At 39.8% G+C, this 16375-nt stretch overlaps 3 protein-coding genes across 3 annotated transcripts in view; 1 reads left to right on the top strand and 2 right to left on the bottom strand.

Moving 5' to 3' along the window:
- Nucleotides 1-3360: 3360 nt before the first annotated feature.
- On the bottom strand, nucleotides 3361-6956 carry rpl27a (ribosomal protein L27a). The gene is made up of 5 exons (XM_016563971.1): nucleotides 6887-6956; nucleotides 6534-6597; nucleotides 6349-6424; nucleotides 4255-4429; nucleotides 3361-3525 (listed from the first exon to the last, which is right to left on the bottom strand). Exons 1-5 carry the CDS (start codon nucleotides 6887-6889, stop codon nucleotides 3397-3399), a joined length of 447 nt encoding a protein of 148 aa, XP_016419457.1. The 5' UTR covers nucleotides 6890-6956; the 3' UTR covers nucleotides 3361-3396.
- Nucleotides 6957-8550: 1594 nt separating this feature from the next.
- Nucleotides 8551-11490, top strand: ric3b (RIC3 acetylcholine receptor chaperone b). Its single transcript, XM_016563977.1, has 6 exons — nucleotides 8551-8738; nucleotides 9470-9681; nucleotides 9763-9844; nucleotides 9962-10055; nucleotides 10140-10279; nucleotides 10388-11490. Exons 1-6 carry the CDS (start codon nucleotides 8621-8623, stop codon nucleotides 10687-10689), a joined length of 948 nt encoding a protein of 315 aa, XP_016419463.1. The 5' UTR covers nucleotides 8551-8620; the 3' UTR covers nucleotides 10690-11490.
- A 4004-nt stretch (nucleotides 11491-15494) lies between these two features.
- Nucleotides 15495-16375, bottom strand: part of psma1 (proteasome 20S subunit alpha 1) — a 6662-nt gene continuing 5781 nt past the window's right edge. The window contains exons 8-10 of the mRNA XM_016563972.1: nucleotides 15999-16078; nucleotides 15822-15926; nucleotides 15495-15733 (exon numbers count right to left, since the gene is read on the bottom strand). Of these exons, the coding sequence (XP_016419458.1) occupies nucleotides 15674-15733; nucleotides 15822-15926; nucleotides 15999-16078 (245 nt within the window). The 3' untranslated portion in view covers nucleotides 15495-15673. The remainder of the gene's footprint in view (nucleotides 15734-15821; nucleotides 15927-15998; nucleotides 16079-16375) is intronic.

Below are 16375 nucleotides of genomic sequence, written 5' to 3' on the forward strand. Positions count from 1 at the left end.
AGTCTGGATCCAGAACACCTGAGAAGAGATGATGCCAATCCCTCAGAGGACCTCAGATGATGCCAATCATGAAACAACATACAGAACTACCACATTTTGCTATAAGTTTGACTGCATCATATAATAATTGCTGTTAATAGTATTCGTCTTTTTTATTACGTCTTTAATTGATTTTTCCGTACATTTCTGCCATATGTACATTAACTGACAGTCACCACTGATAAGTTACTACTAAATATTGTAGAAACTAAATTTTCTGTAAAGTTGATTTGCAACGATTTGTAGCATTAAAAGCGCTATACAAATAAACCTGAATTGAATTGAATTGAATCATCAAGACTCTGGTTCCTGGTGTTCTTGTCTGGTCTTCCCCACCATCATCCTGCCTGGTGCTGCCTCTTTCTCCGCAGGCCCCAAGCTTGTTGTCACTCAGGATGGGTCTCAGTAGTCACCCTCCTTGCCTGTCATTGTGTCATCTGCCCTGCCCTACAGTTTGCACTGTTTCACGCCTCACTCTCCTTGTTGTGCCCTGTCTCCAGTCTTAAATAAAACACCATCATTGCTCATTCTGCATCTCTTGCAGATTTGTGACAAGGGACCTATAGCAGAATGAGCATCAGGGTAATTCCTCCTGCTACCCAACACCCCCGTTAAAGAAGGGCTCTCCAGCGGGGGCTGGGATCACTTTGCCAGCACGGAAAGGATGTTTGAGCCTTTGCCCAGTTCTTCTGGACAATGGCCAGGGGCATTGAGTATCACAACACGGCCCTTAAGGACATCGTCAACCTCTGTCTGGATGACCCTCTACTCCAGTGGGAGATGGAACTGCTGAGGAGTTTGGATTTCTGGGGCTTCTCCAGATACCTACATTTTTGTAAAGAGAGAAGGCTAAAAACATCACCAGAATCTGCCTGCAGGGTCCATCCCACCATCCCTCCCTTGTCAAGTCAAGTTCAGGACCCTCCATGTCCTCAGAGCCTATTCCTGTTATAGTTACGAAGGCCACCCCTGAGATTCTAGTCAGTCACGTAGGCCCACGGGAGCCAATCTTTTCAGTCATGTTGTGTCCTTGGAGACTGTTCCAGTCATAGAGGCCTGTCCAGAGCATCCTAATCCACCTGCTACAGTCATGGAGGCCATATCTGAGCTGCTAACCAGTCATATCCATGTCATGCCCACAGAAGTGGATTCTGTCAGTCAAGTCATGCTGCCAGAGACTCTTTCTGGTCCGGCCATGGAGGCCTGTCCAGAACATCCTAATCCACCTGCTAGGCCACGGAGGCCAGATCTGAGCAGCTAACCAGTCTTGTCTTGCCCACAAAAGTTGACCCTGTCGATCATATCATGTTCTCAGAGACTGTTCCTGTTGTCAGTCATGTTGTTTCTTCAGAGACCAGTCGTCCACACTGGGCAAAGGAGTCGAAGGGGGTAGGCTGACAGAGAATATGTCCATTGACAGTCTTGTCTTGTCACTGTTTAATGTTTCTGTTTGTCTTGTGTTTAACCAAATGGCTTTGTCTTTGTGTTGACCATGTGCTCCTCTAGTACCACCTCGTTTCCTGTCACCACACCTATAATTATGGGGACTGATGATACTTTCTCCTAAACATAACCCTCAAAGTGTTTTTACATTTTTGAAAACAATGTTTAGCATGCCTATTTAGCTATTTGAATTATTAGAAAGCTGGATGTCCTCTTAATGTAGGTCAAACCAGTACACACACACACACACACACACTTGTTTGTTTCGCTATCTTAGTGAGGACATTGCATAGACTTCCATTGGTTCTCTATCAGGTTCATGATATTTTCTATAACCTAACCCAACCCATACCCCTAAACTTACCCACAGAAACATGTGCAGAACACTAGATTTAAATAAAAAACGTTTTGGCTGATTGTTAAGCCTTTTTAACTAGTGAAGACCAGTAACATGTCCTCACTAGTGGGTTGGCAATGTATTTCACAATATAAGTGAAGACATTTGGTCCTCACAAGTATAGTCAAAACAAGTACGCACATGCACACACATTGCATAAAAACTAGTTATAAATAGTACCTAACCACCTATCTAAACCTTGGGGACTCTATGGTGGCAAAAGGATGTAAACCTTCCACAATAAATCTGGTAACAGTCGTGTGGCACTCATCTATTCTCTCCGTGGTCATTTTTCCTTTACTCGCTAAAGCAGAAGAGGGGATGTGGATGTGGACCATTGCATGGTCTCCGTGCTTTTTTTAAAATCTGAAATGTAATGTAAATGGATACTTTCCATCTCTTTATAGTTTATGTCTCTTGAAATAACCCGTTTTTCAAAAAAACATTCAGTTCCCAACCCTTGTGCTATCTTGTCTGATCAATTCACTTGAACTACAAAGCCAACTGCTCTTCCGGCAGATTCTTCCCCGACGAAAAGGAATCAATCTGGTTTCTGAACTTGGTAGCCATCCTGGAAGATTCCTTTCAGAAAGGACCTGTTCTCACAGGATTGTAGATCTGGAACCCACAGCCAGACAAGTGAAGCTGCTTGTGTTGTTCCTGAACGGCTTCCATTAGAGGGCCAGGAACTAATTCCTTCAGTGTTTAACATGTTGGTGCACACCCAGGCCCATCCAACAGTAGCTTGTTGGTGATGATGGGCTGGAGCTTTCTGTGACAAAGGGATTCCAACTCCAGTCGAAGTACCCCCAGTAACAGCATCTGGTTTCATTGTTCAGGGAACCAGACCGTGGCTCTCCAGTACTGACGTTGGTCACCCCTGTTCTAAGGCAAGGTTTTACAAACCCATCCTGAAGCCATCCAACCCATCACAAATTTTTGTCTTACAGTGGTAGAAAATCACAGCAAATGTATCAGAAAGGGAAAATAATGTGTTAAAATTGCAAATTAACCACAAAATAAATTAATCTAATCACAGACATTTATTTGTATGTGGAAATAAATGAGAAATCCAATTATATCGCATTACATTGATACATTAATGATGTTTCCACCCCCCCCGATATCATCGGCTGAGAACATGAAACCATTGAAAAATGCTTAAAAACTGGCAATTTTCCATCTGAGCCAGTATCAGTGTTGTTAATTCTGCTTTTGTTGGCCCTATGCAGTTCAAAACACACTTCAATAATCAATTTAACGACATACAAAATTGTTACCGTTTGATGCAAGTCTACATTCAAATAAAACATGCAAAACCAGCTGAAAACTACTGATAAGAATTAAGGCTCAAAACACCTTCAGATGACCTCAAAATCGGTTTTATAAGACAGAATACAAATGATCACCTGTCAGGCTACCATCAGGACAAAACTTACTGAACTAAATGTGATATGTATTAAAAAAAAACAATGAACGGATAAAACTTTTCAGATATTTTATTTAGCAAAAGGAGTTTAAGCGGTCAGCACACACGCTCCTCCAACACCCTTGATCTTCTCCTCAGCCCGTCTGCTGAAGAACTTTGCCTTCACGATCACTGGCTGCTTGGGCAGTTTGCCTTTACCCAACACTTTGAAGTAGCCCTGAAAAACAGCACAATATCAGCACATCCATTCATCTGGAACCAGAGACACACATGCAGGTCACACCAATGCAGCTGTGTGAATGAACACAAACAAATTATTGGAAAACTGTGCAAACAGTTAAAAAAAATAAAAAAATAATAATAGTAATAATAATAATATTATTTACATACATACATACATATACAAATCATGCTTTTCCAGATAAGACACTAGGTATGGCCACCTTTTCAAGCTTAAAGTTTCAAACTGAGTCACAAAGTAATAGTGAGGATGTGAGATTTTCAGATGCAAAAGCACATGATTTGACTGATTTGTGAGCCTTACAAAAAGTGAAATGCACTTAAATTGTCCTCAAGCCATTTTTCTCATTCTACTACATCGGAGGACATTTGCCCCTTGCAAGTGTAGACAAATCTATATACCCACACACACAGTCCTGCTGGAGAACAGCAGACACTAACAGACACTCAAGTGATTAAAAACACAAGATATGAATGAATTCTGCGTGTGTGTGTGTGTGCAGTAGTGGTTTTCGGTCCTGGTGACCCACAGCACTGTACATGTCTGTCTCTCATCTGACATGCAAACAAACTGCAGCGGGTCCCCATGAGCGGGATGAAGAACCACTATATGAAACTGAATATATGAAGATGCATATGATTCCAGAGTAGATGCTGCCTATCTGATGTAAAGCTGCAGCAGCTAAAGCACAGTTATGGCACTTACAGCGCGCACGACATCAATGATGGGTGCCGGCCCGTCGGGTTTCTTGCTGTAGTTGACTCTCGTCTGCTCGCTGACCAGCGTCCACAGCTTATCCAGGTTAATGGTGGGGCAGAAGAGAGTGTTTCGCTTCAAGTGGTAATGTCTCATGCCCACCTTACCAAAATAACCTGGATGACTGTAGAAAACAAACACCAATAAACACTCCAGAACAAGAATTTAAGAAAAATTCACAAAAAGCTATTTCTAGTCAAATAGTTTTTACAGCAAACAGGGTTTCTGCAGATTTTATGAAGGTAAATTTAAGATTTTAAAACTGAGAAAAGAAAAATATGTAAGTGTCAAGTGAGCACACAATGAGTTGTATTAGCAACACTTCAATGTTTATCACTTACATAAAAAAAAAACCCATAAGGCTTGAAAACCTCTGGTGCAAACCAGTAGTTTGGAAATAACCAGATCTTTTACTGTACTTTGATCACACTGCAAAAAAAAAAAAAAAAAGACGTGATGTTCCTTAATATTTCCGACCGTACTCAATATTATGATCGTGTTTTCCCATTGAAAATAGTACGAATTTGTTTTTTTATATAATTTTTCAATTAATGCAGTATTTCAGATTAAAATAGAGACTAGGCTTTTAAAATCCAAATTTTGAAGGCAGAATAGCACCTCCTGGTGAGAGCAAAAAAATAAATAAATAAATAAACCATACTGTAATTTCATGGTGTAACCACTAGATCCCTGTGTAGGACTCTATAGAGAGGCTTGTGAATTCCCTAGCCGCTTTTATACATTTACTTTTATTAGGTTGTGGATTTAAATGTATATTAAGGCATTCTCATATTTTTTGTTGTTTTAATTGATTTGAAGTGTAGGTTTTTGCATTATTTCTTCATTCAACCCTGCAGAAAGCATTTTGTTACACAAAACATTAAAATTCTATAAAAATGTAACAAATTAACAGGAATGCTTTATCAGAGCTTAATCCTTTTGGGTCTGATCTGATTTTAACCTCTTATTTCAGTCTTCTGACTCATTTAGGCTATATGGTTACAGCCATACCAATTCATTTGAGTATGTATAATTGTGTGTGTGTGTATGAGTGTAAGTAAATGTGTGTATCTTGTTTTACACTCTTGATGTTTTAGAGTGTAACTCCATCCTTGCCGTCCACTTTTTTACTGCATTGTAGTTGAATTATTACTTTTATTTTACATAGTTGCAGTGTTAGTCACACCAGTTCATAGGTGTGTGTGCGTACAAGTGTGTGAGTTGGTGTTGATTTTGCTCTCTAGATGTTTTAGAGTTTCACCCCTTCATTGTTGTGCAATTTTTTTTCTGCATTGTGGAGGATTTGTAGATTGTACACAAATTCTGTATTTTCGATTCCCCCCCCCATTTCCCATTCATTTCCTACGGTCGGTCATTTTTGACCGAAGACCATGTGTGACTTTTTTTTACGACCACTTAGCGTTTTCGAATCATGCCCTCAATTTTTGTGTGTGTTCACATACCAAGTGCCATTAAAGTCACCAAGTTTCATACCATTCTGGTGAAGCTACGGTTTTTAAATTCAAAATGTAAAATTACTCATAAAAGTAAAATGTTCTTTTTTAAAAGCATTAACTCGCTTAATTGCGTTTAGTTTCTCATCTAAAGTAAATGTATCTTGATTTAAGAATATTTAGATATTTGTATTGGAAAACACCATAAATTAATTACAGGATTAATGCCTCGACTTTGACAGTTTCTGCTCTAAGACTTTTAAGGTCTTCTTAATATGTGGAAGGCCGAATTAATTTAATGAGTACTTGAGATCTTTTTGAGACCAGCAGAAACCCTGAAAACTAGGAAAACCGTATTCAGTCGGCCTGTAAAGCACACATTTCCTAACATTTCCAGGAAACCCACTCCTGTTTCAGATGAGGTCAAGCACTGAATCTCTATTTGTAGCACAGGCCTTAAAGTCTCTCTTTCGGCCGGATGAGCAGTATCTGAAGCTGCAGTAATAACCTACACTGCTCAGTTACACCTCCATTCCGTGCCTGGATGAAACAAGTGAACCGCACTGAAGATGTTCAGCTTTTTACTCACTATTTATCAAAGTTGATTCGGTGATGGTGCATCCCGCCAGCATTACCGCGCCCTCCAGGATGCTTCCTGTGCTTGCCTGCAGAACACAGTCAAACATGGCACAGGTTAACGTCGAGAAGAGCACACAACGCGCCGGACTCACGAGCGCTCGCGTCTCTTAACGCTAGTCTCACGTGCTTACTGACCGATGCGCCCGTGCCCGTGGCTGACGTGCCCGCGGAGCTTCCTAGTTTTAGACTTCTTGGTCGGCTGTTGAGAAAACACATTTCGTTATTTACATGCTGCGATATTTCAGCTGACTTCTGAGACACACCAGAGCTGTCGGACACTAGCAGCGCGAGCGCCGCTACAGCTTAACAATGCAGCCAAAATATCTCTACATCTCGGAACACATCCGCACAATACAGACTGATAATCATACTTAAACTGATATGGAACCCCGTCAACAATTTTCAGTGCTGTTCTGACTCTATTTAATAAAGGATTGCAAAGGATTCATGTTTTAATCACAGCCAGAGAGCTCTTCTTGTGCACCTACCATGGCAGCAGAGAACGCAAAGAGGAAGTTGTCCTGTGATCTCGCGAGATTAATGCGTGTGGATCGCGTCGAGCGGGATCGCAACGAGAGAGCGCCGCCAGCAGACTGGAGTCCGTTTTTTTTTTTCGTACTCTGCTTATTATTATTATTATTATTATTATTATACATTTTTCTCATTTAATCCAACACGTCTAACTGTGTACATACAGTACATAAATAAATAAATAAACATCTGTAGGCCTAAATCAGCATCACAGACTGTAAAAGACAGAAAGACATTTAAGAGTCAGGAGGATATTAAGATGTGCCACACACCTTCGGCAAGGCTTTTATTTAATTTTCTACGTATGTGTCACATATTTGTTGTCTAACGTTATCGTTTTCCTGTGACGCTGATATGAGACTCAGCGGGGGAAGAATATGCCTCACTGGAAAAACAAATACCACACCTTCGGCGAGGCTTTTATTTAATTTTCACATATTTGTTGTCTAACGTTATCGTTTTCCTGTGACGCTGATATGAGACTCAGCGGGGGAAGAATATGCCTCACTGGAAAAACAAATACAAAAATATGCCTCACTGGAGATATTTGTTCACAAAATGTGTAAACGTTTTAAACATGGTAATCACAACGATTGGCACCTGACATAAAGATTGAAACCTGCCCCGTTCGTCTATATAAAATTAAATAAAAATAATCACAAACGTCTGTGATTAGTCTATCTTCATCAGCGCTGAGAAAAGTCACAGTTCTCGGGTGACCAGCGCCGTTTCAGCCGCGGACTGGACAGCACTTTACACTGATGCCGCTGACACACTGTTTTCTGTTTGAACTGAAAACACTGTGAAAAGTTCAGATAAGGGAATTATAATGGAGACTGCTAAACCTCGCCCACTTCGCCATTTTGTCTGTGTTCCGTTTCTATGGCAGCACTCCGGAAATGAAGAGTCTGTTTTTGTGTGGATGCGGGAGGAACGCTCCATAGCAACAGTTGCGCCCATAACTGATACTCAAGTCAATGTCATTATTTGTAGTAAAAAATTCTCTCCGTATATTTTTGTACAGATTGTTCTTCGGGATTCATACCCTGTCATCCTGGTTTCACACCGGTGCTCATGTGTAGCTGGGACTGCTGTGTGCAACCACATTGTTGCATTGCTGTTGCAAACAGCACATTATTCTGAGCTTAATATGCAGGTTGTGCCCCCTGTCCACTCCTGCACTGAGACAGAGCAACAGTGGCACAAGCCCAGAACAGCTGTGAGTGTTGAGACGCGACTCCTGTTATTAGTTATATTAACATATAGACAATATTGGAAGCATGTTTTGTCAATGCCACATTTCTGCTTGTAATGATCAGGAACCTTATAAGGATGTAAATGTATTATTAAATGCAATTTGTTTGCCCTCATTTTGACATAGGCAGTCATAGATAATATGTTACTTTGCCTGACTAGTTAGTTTTTTGTGTTATTTCTTTTTAATTTTCTTGTCTCTTATATTTGTAAGACATAAGAAAGGAGTAGAATGCTTGCGTTTCGCCCACGTGCTCTCTCGCATCTTCTAGCGACTTTCAGCAGCTTTCAGTCCAAAATGGCGGCAGCGCCTCCGCAGCGCCATCTATAGACAGACGCTCCTGTATCACTAGAGTTTCGCCTCTCGTGCTTCACAGATGCAGATACAGGTACAGAGGTGCACGCTAGAGTCTCTCTGAAATCAGATATCATTAAAAATGTCTATTTCGACATTTCAGAAGCTCACTATAGTGTCATGCGTGGTGTTGTGCGTCGCGCTTCTGCTGCCTCAAATGCTTTTATCGCGAGGAAAGAGAGACACACCGCACACCGAAGGTACACGGGCATTGTTATTATTATTACTGCTATTATTACATACATGATTCGTTTTATTTCATTAGTACACAATCGCTTTCTATCTAGATTCAGTAAGAATAAATGTTTTCTGCATTTGAGTCTTGAAAGGCATTGCGTTGTCCTCTAGACCAGCAAATGCACCTATAACCAAAATAAAAACAAATTCAAATAACTTTTGTAGAGCATAACGGCAAAAAAAAATTAGATTTTTTTTTTTTTAATTTGTATTAATACACAGCTTTACATGAAATGTATTTTAAAATGGTTTTTACATATACAAAACATAAACAGTGCTCTATATATGTATGGAAAAGTATGTAAATAATGCGTAAGTGTAGATATGTATATGATGAGGTGAAAGGGAGCCCCGATGATCATGAACAGGAGGATTCATCAAATGTAAACACTGATGGCAGTATGTAAATGTCTCATGTAGGGCCCGCAGGTCATTTTCCTCCTTGTAGAGCATAAAAATTAGATTTTTTTTTTTTTAAATTTGTATTAATACACAGCTTTACATGAAATGTATTTTTAAATGGTTTTTACATATACAAAACATAAACAGTGCTCTATATATGTATGGAAAAGTATGTAAATAATGCGTAAGTGTAGATATGTATATGATGAGGTGAAAGGGAGCCCCGATGATCATGAACAGGAGGATTCATCAAATGTAAACACTGATGGCAGTATGTAAATGTCTCATGTAGGGCCCACAGGTCATTTTCCTCCCATGCCACACAGACCGCCTGTATCCGAGGAGCAGCGGCACTTCTCCAGAGCCCACAACCCTGAAGCCATCGCCCGGGCCAAAGGAGCCGGTACTGGCACCAGCACCGGAGGGAAGTCCAACCTCGCAGGGCAGATCATTCCCATCTACGGCTTCGGGATCTTACTGTACATCCTGTACATTCTGTTTAAGGTGAGACGGCACTGCTGGATTTCAGATGTTTCAGCCGGAGCCTCAGATTACATGTGAAGTGTTTGTTTGTGTCTGTTAAAGATCACGTCCAGAGGCAAAACAGCGGAACCTCCAAAGAGCCGATTCACTGCTGTCAGATCAGAAAACATGAAGAGGAAAATAAGTATGAGCTCATACACACAACCTGGACATCAGATTATATTTAGACACATGTACTTTTGTGATTACCTGTGTCTGTCTGTGTCGGGTAACGGATCCCGTCTCTCTCTCTCTCTCTCAGCTGATTTTGAGTTGGCTCAGCTGCAGGACAGACTGAATGAGACGAAGGACGTGATCGAGAGAATCATTTCTGCAGCCAGCGCTGGCTCAGACAGGTGTGGATATCTGTCCTGTCTGTCTGTCTGTGTGTGTGTGTGTGTGTGTGTTTGGATGTGACGTGTGTGTTCGCTTTGGTGCAGTTTGGGAGGAGCGGTGGCTGTGGATGAGGAGCAGCAGTTACTGTACCAGCTGCAGGAGATCACTCGCGTCATGCAGGAGGGCCAGTTCGTGGACACTGTCCCAGCAAACACTGACCACTCCTGCGGCCGCGAGTGGGACGGTGAGATGCGCAGATCATGTCACGTTTTGCTCGGAAATCATTTACACATCCTCTCACACATCGTCTTTATTCACGATCGGTGTGTAATGTAGCATCTTATTTTCGCAGGTCTTCCTGAGAACGGTGGGAAAGAGCTGAGTGAGCGTTTCTGTTGTGTTCATTCACCTCGCAGGAGCTCAGACGCACAGATGAGAGAGAGCGAGGATCATGAGACGAGCGCGGAGATGAGCCGTCCTGATGAAGAGTCCGTCAGTGACCATGATGGCAACAGAAACACAAAGATAGAGGACATTTCTTCGCGTGACTCCACCAGCCAATCACAGCCAGAGACAGCAACTCTAACAGGAAGTGACATCACATCCGGCCCAGTGTCAGAACACAGCATCATCAGGCGGAGAAACAAACAATAATCCACCTAAATGATAACAATGCATTGCTTTATTGAAGATTCGTTTGCTGCATGGGCGTCTTTCACCTTCTATTGAGCACTAAAGGTCTTCAACTGTCTCTCAGTGGATGGTGTTTGTTAGACACACAGGAAAGAGCAGCTGTGTCAACATATCACACATGAGCTCAGGGCCTTTACAGCTCTAAACTGATGAGTATTGATGATCAATATCCTCTCTATTGTACAGGTACCTCAGCCTGTGTTCATAATGTAAACAATATGCAAACAGAGTTCTTGTGTTCAGAAAAACTGCAGGAAGTATCTACTGACACAAAACTTCCGATTTCAATGAGAAAAATATTCATTTGTGTTCAAATTTCTGCGACCTCAAATATTATCATATACTCTGTATTTACACACTTAAAGAAAACAACCCACAATGTACAAACAACTTAATTTAACAGGTCTGCAATAAAAGTTTTTTATTTTTTTCACTTTTACATGGTTTTCACATGATCACAGAAAGCTGTCTGTAATTCCATTTAGTTTTTGTTTTGTTTATGTGCTTCTCATTTCATCACTTGTGTAGCAAACATTGTGATTCATGCTTATATTGTTTATGATTTATTCATGTTCTCTTTTCATACTTGCATGATTGCGTTAATGTTTATCATTGACTGCTGCATGTGTTAATAAAACACCACAAACTCACATCTGATGTTTATTTCTTTGGTTCTCCATCCAGTGAATTGCATCTTCGTTAGTTATTGAGATGAAGAGTTCATTCAGTGAGCTGATGATAATAAACACTGAACTCTCAGATGTGGCACATGGGATATAAAAACACGAGGGCTGATATGAAGGTCACTGGTCTGGTCTGAACTACATCAATAAACTCTTTCAAAACAAACCCATCCTGCATTGTGCCGTACTCCTGAATTGAAGAGTGGTTTGTGGTTTTCAAAACATTCATTTCCATAAAGACCTCAGGGTTTTTTCCTGGTTTACAGAGGCTCTATTCCCAACCAAAACTAGGTGTAAACAGGGAATAAAAGCGAAGAGTAGATCTGTTGTTATCATGATCTAATATGTTTGACAGACTGTGAGCTCTGGCATGATGCACATCGATGTGAACTGATCCCAAAGCTTAGTGCAGTAGAATGTTATTTCTGTCATTTATTTGTCACTAATCTCATTCTGATTACCACATGCTTCTAACCAATGAACTTAAGATCTGATAGAGACTTCAGATCAGTGGAAGGTATTATACTTTGGCAACATCATCTACTTGCTCATTTCTAGAGAGTTCATGTCTTTGCTGTCTGAAGGAGAATGTAAGAGTCTGCCAGAGCCAATGTTAGGAGTAAGGCATTGCAAGTTATGTAATCAGATTACTTTTTTCAAGTAACTTGTAAAGCATTACTTTTTAAATACTTTGAGTTACTTTGTTTTTTTCATTTATTGACTGACAGCTCTCCTGTGCCCATGTTGAGAGAATTGGGGAGTAAGTGCAGAGGAGTTGTGTGCGCTGTGTGAACATCATGTTACTGTAGATCTAGACTAAATAGCAACTTGCATTTAGATTAGATTAGATTCAACTATATTGTCATTGTGCAGAGTACAAGTACAGAGCCAGTGAAATGCAGTTAGCATCTAACCAGAAGTGCAAATAACAATATGTATATAAATAAATAAAATCTATATTATATATATGTATATGTGTGTATAAACAATACGATTTTTATGGAGTGCAAAGTTTGAGGTACAGAAGCAGAGACCAGCTCAATGTAAGTGGTTGTAAACACAAGGTGCAGCATTTGTGGTGAATGTCTTTGATGGAGGGCAGCTGAATTGGGCGGTTTTCATCACCCGCTGGAGGGCTTTCTGGTCTGAGACAGTGCAGCTGTTAGGATTACTCATCTCACTTACACAAAAACAGATTTAGTAGTCCTCAGAATGAAGAAACACAATGCAAATTCAGAATATGATTGCAATAATTAAATATGTCAAATAACACAATAACACAAATATCCTCTGGGCTGCAAACTTTTAAGTTAAACTTGGAGTGAGAATTCCCACAGCGGGTTGGGTGGGGGTTATTCTTTTATTTTTATTTATTAGTATTTTATAGGCTATATATATATATATATATATATATAATTTTTAATACAAAATATTAGGGGTGTAACAGTACACAAACTTGTTCGGTAGGCTATACCTCACGGTTTTGTATGGTTTCGGTACAGCGGGGGGAAAAACTAAATATGATTTTTTTTATTAATCATTGGTTTACTGAGCAAATTGTTCTTTCTTTAAATAAATTCAATTATAATAAAAACTGTCTTAGGGATAAAAATCTACCTCAGCTTATGCTCTAAACTATGTCCTTTACAATTTAGTTAACAACAGAGCCCAAACTTAAATTAATTTAGGCTACTATTTATTTTTAAATACAATAATCAACACTCAACTTAAAAAAAAATGTATGCAAACCTGACAATTGCACATAATGCAGTTTTTAAATTAACTTCTAAATTATAACATTTCTACTTTTTGAAAATATTCATTTACACAGTGGCTGTCATAACTTGCTTCATAACGGATTTAAGCATACATTAAATAATTAAGACATCACTAACAGGTAAAGTAAAATATGAGTATAGACTAATATTTTTCGAACTAACAAGCTGTGGACACTGATGACTTGAGTTAATGAAATGATACGTAACGTTTTGTAGATTTAAGCATACATTAAATAATTAAGACATCACTACAGGTAAAGTAAAATATGAGTATAGACTAATATTTTTAGAACTAACAAGCTGTGGACACTGATGACTTGAGTTAATGAAATGATACGTAACGTTTTGTTTACAAGCTGTTTTATTGACGTCTTTTTGCGGTTGAAACGCTGATTGAGCGATTACATGAGATGTTCATTCATGTTTATTTCATGTTAAAACTAGTAGTAAATAGGATGGGATGATCGCGCTCGTGTCAAAACGGCATTTATTGTTTGAATTTCCTGAAAAAAAGGACTTAAATTGAAATAGGAGACTTTGTTTCTTATCAAAAGTAACAATATAAAACTGGAAGTTTCCAATTCGAGTCCAACTCGTGCAGTGGTTAAAACAATGCTTCGGTACACATGCGTACCAAACTGATAGACCCGTGCCGAACCGTGTAACTAACCATTATACCCCTACAAAATATATAAAACAGTAGAGTCAGACCCAATAGGGTCTCCAATAGGCTGCTCAGACGGTTAAGGATAGATGGCATACAACAAAAACTACGGGGCATGCGCACATCAATATAGCGTAATTTTTCTCACTGTACAACAATTATTATTTTTGCATTATTGTAAGGGGTAGGTTTAGGGTTGGGGTAGGTGTAGACGTAAATAAAACAATCTAATAGGTAGAAAATTCTATTTATTGTTAGCTTCCGGTTTTTGCTGTGTACCTTCTAGCCACAAACCTCTCAGACACCTGCGCTTCCGCAAGTGACTTCACTTGCAATCTTTTATTTAATCTCTCAACATTTTACAAACGTAACCAGGTGGTGAAGACAAGAAAAAAGAAGCAATATTACAATGTCACTTGCAATCGCCACCTGCGACGTCACCTCACTAGCAATCAACACAAATCGAGCTTGTTGCCAATAGAGACGAGACAGCTGTGGGGGTGAAACGATTCAAACTAATTTAGTACCATAACATACAGGGACCTGGCTGCAAGTCACCTCTAGGAGAAAAATGCAAATAGGCTTGTTTGAGATGCGCCTCGCCTGAAATGTAGGCGAGAGTAGGGGCTGCAGTGAGGGGAGGAGTGAAATAAGCGCAGTCAAGACAGACAGTTCTGACCTCTCGAAGTGAACAGATACCAACGAGATCAAAGACAGATATCGCGTTATTCTCACTCACGTGCTGTGTTGCTTATAAACATGATATAATTTCAGTTCTGTTGCTTTTATATGAAAATAAATATGATGAACAAGACACTCAAAGTGCATGCCATTTAATTCCATACAAAATGTGTATTTATCCATTTTTTTACTTTAATACAAACATGTATTTTAGATTTTTATAGAAATATGACAACAATCACATATCTCACACAGAGATCACACTGTCATAGTGTTTGGGAACATTCATGCATAATCGCATGGAACCAGCTAAAAAATTAAAACGTTTTAGAGGAGAACGCAGCATCACGGTTGTCTGAACCAATGAGCATTAAGCTGTGTCTTCAGTCAGTCGTTTCTCATCATGCTTTTGATCAGCGCAGTCGGTGGAGAGCAACTGCACTCGACTGCTCAATCCGACACAGCCGCAAGAGTTTTTTTGCACACGTCAGCATGACATCAGAGCAAGTCGGACGTAACTCGGACACTTTTCTAACCGGCATGCATCTCGCGGTGATCACCGGTGATCGGTTCTGCGCAGATTTTGCTCATCTCAAACAAGCCTAATCCGTGACCACGGAACAGAATATGAACGCAATGCGCAAAGTCTCTCGTTAAGCCTGCCGTAGAAAACAATAAACACTTAATATGGCTTAATGTATTAAGTGCTATTAAAAGATCAAATTAGACTAATTTCTTATTTTTTAATAATTTCTTTCGAATTTGCACAATGGGCAAAGAAGGGCTTACATGATGAATGTGAAACCTGTTGAATGAAGCGTTTTCTGGCAAAGGAACAGAGAACGGACTTTATCTTCAAATAGACAATGGTAATGCCAGTCTGATTTTGAGAGTGTAATTATTAAACAATCTCACTGTTGTACAGTCTCAGTGAACCTCCATAGCGAAAGCACAAAAACACTCAGAAAGAAACAAAAACAGTTTTATTACTCTTAAACTCACAGATAGAAAATGAAGGTTTCATTGTGTAATGTATAATGTGTGAGGAGTTTAAATGTTACTTTTTTTATTTTATTTCAGCGAGCCAGAGAATCTCCAGTCAACTTGAAGTGCCACAGACAGAACTACAGAAGAACATGTTAGTGCTCCATGGGTTCATCAGGTACAGCTGGAGCCGCTTCATCTGCTGGCTGGGCCACCTGCGGTCCACAAACACCATCAACACATGATCACACACACATCCTCAAACACCTGCAGAAATCTGCAAACTAACGCCATCCTCCTCACCCTTCTTTGGGGTCTCTCCTCCAGACCCTCCAGGAACGATGCCACATCATCGTCGTCATAGATGGTGAACTCCATTTCCTTTCCCACAATCCCAATGGACACGTTCTAGAGGAAACCAGCATTTAGAGGTCGCAGTGGTAATGAGCACGAGCACAGCGACAGGATGAAATATCAAACCTTTGTGGTCAGATCCTGTTCAGCAGGAAGAGTCTCGCGCAGCGCACGCAGACCATGCTGCACCAGCTCATTCAGATTACCTGAACACAAGAGCACCATCGTCATCTGAACTCACGGAGAGCTTCTCTGTGTAAAAGTATGCTTAATTGTTTTGAACTTGTACTGAACAGAAATTTTACTGACTTGTTGTGTACTTCAAATCTTAAAAAGTATATATTATTTTTTTTTTAATTTAACTGCAAATAATATAGTAGGTAACACTTTATTTTAAGGTGTCCTTGTTACACGTTACATGAACTTACTATTATAATAACAATTAATTATGCATAATCACATGCAAGTAACACTAAGCCAAACCCAAATCCTAACCCTAACCA

The sequence above is a fragment of the Sinocyclocheilus rhinocerous genome, unplaced genomic scaffold (assembly GCF_001515625.1).
Source record: "Sinocyclocheilus rhinocerous isolate Xijiao unplaced genomic scaffold, SAMN03320098_v1.1 scaffold1401, whole genome shotgun sequence".
NCBI lineage: Eukaryota > Metazoa > Chordata > Actinopteri > Cypriniformes > Cyprinidae > Sinocyclocheilus > Sinocyclocheilus rhinocerous.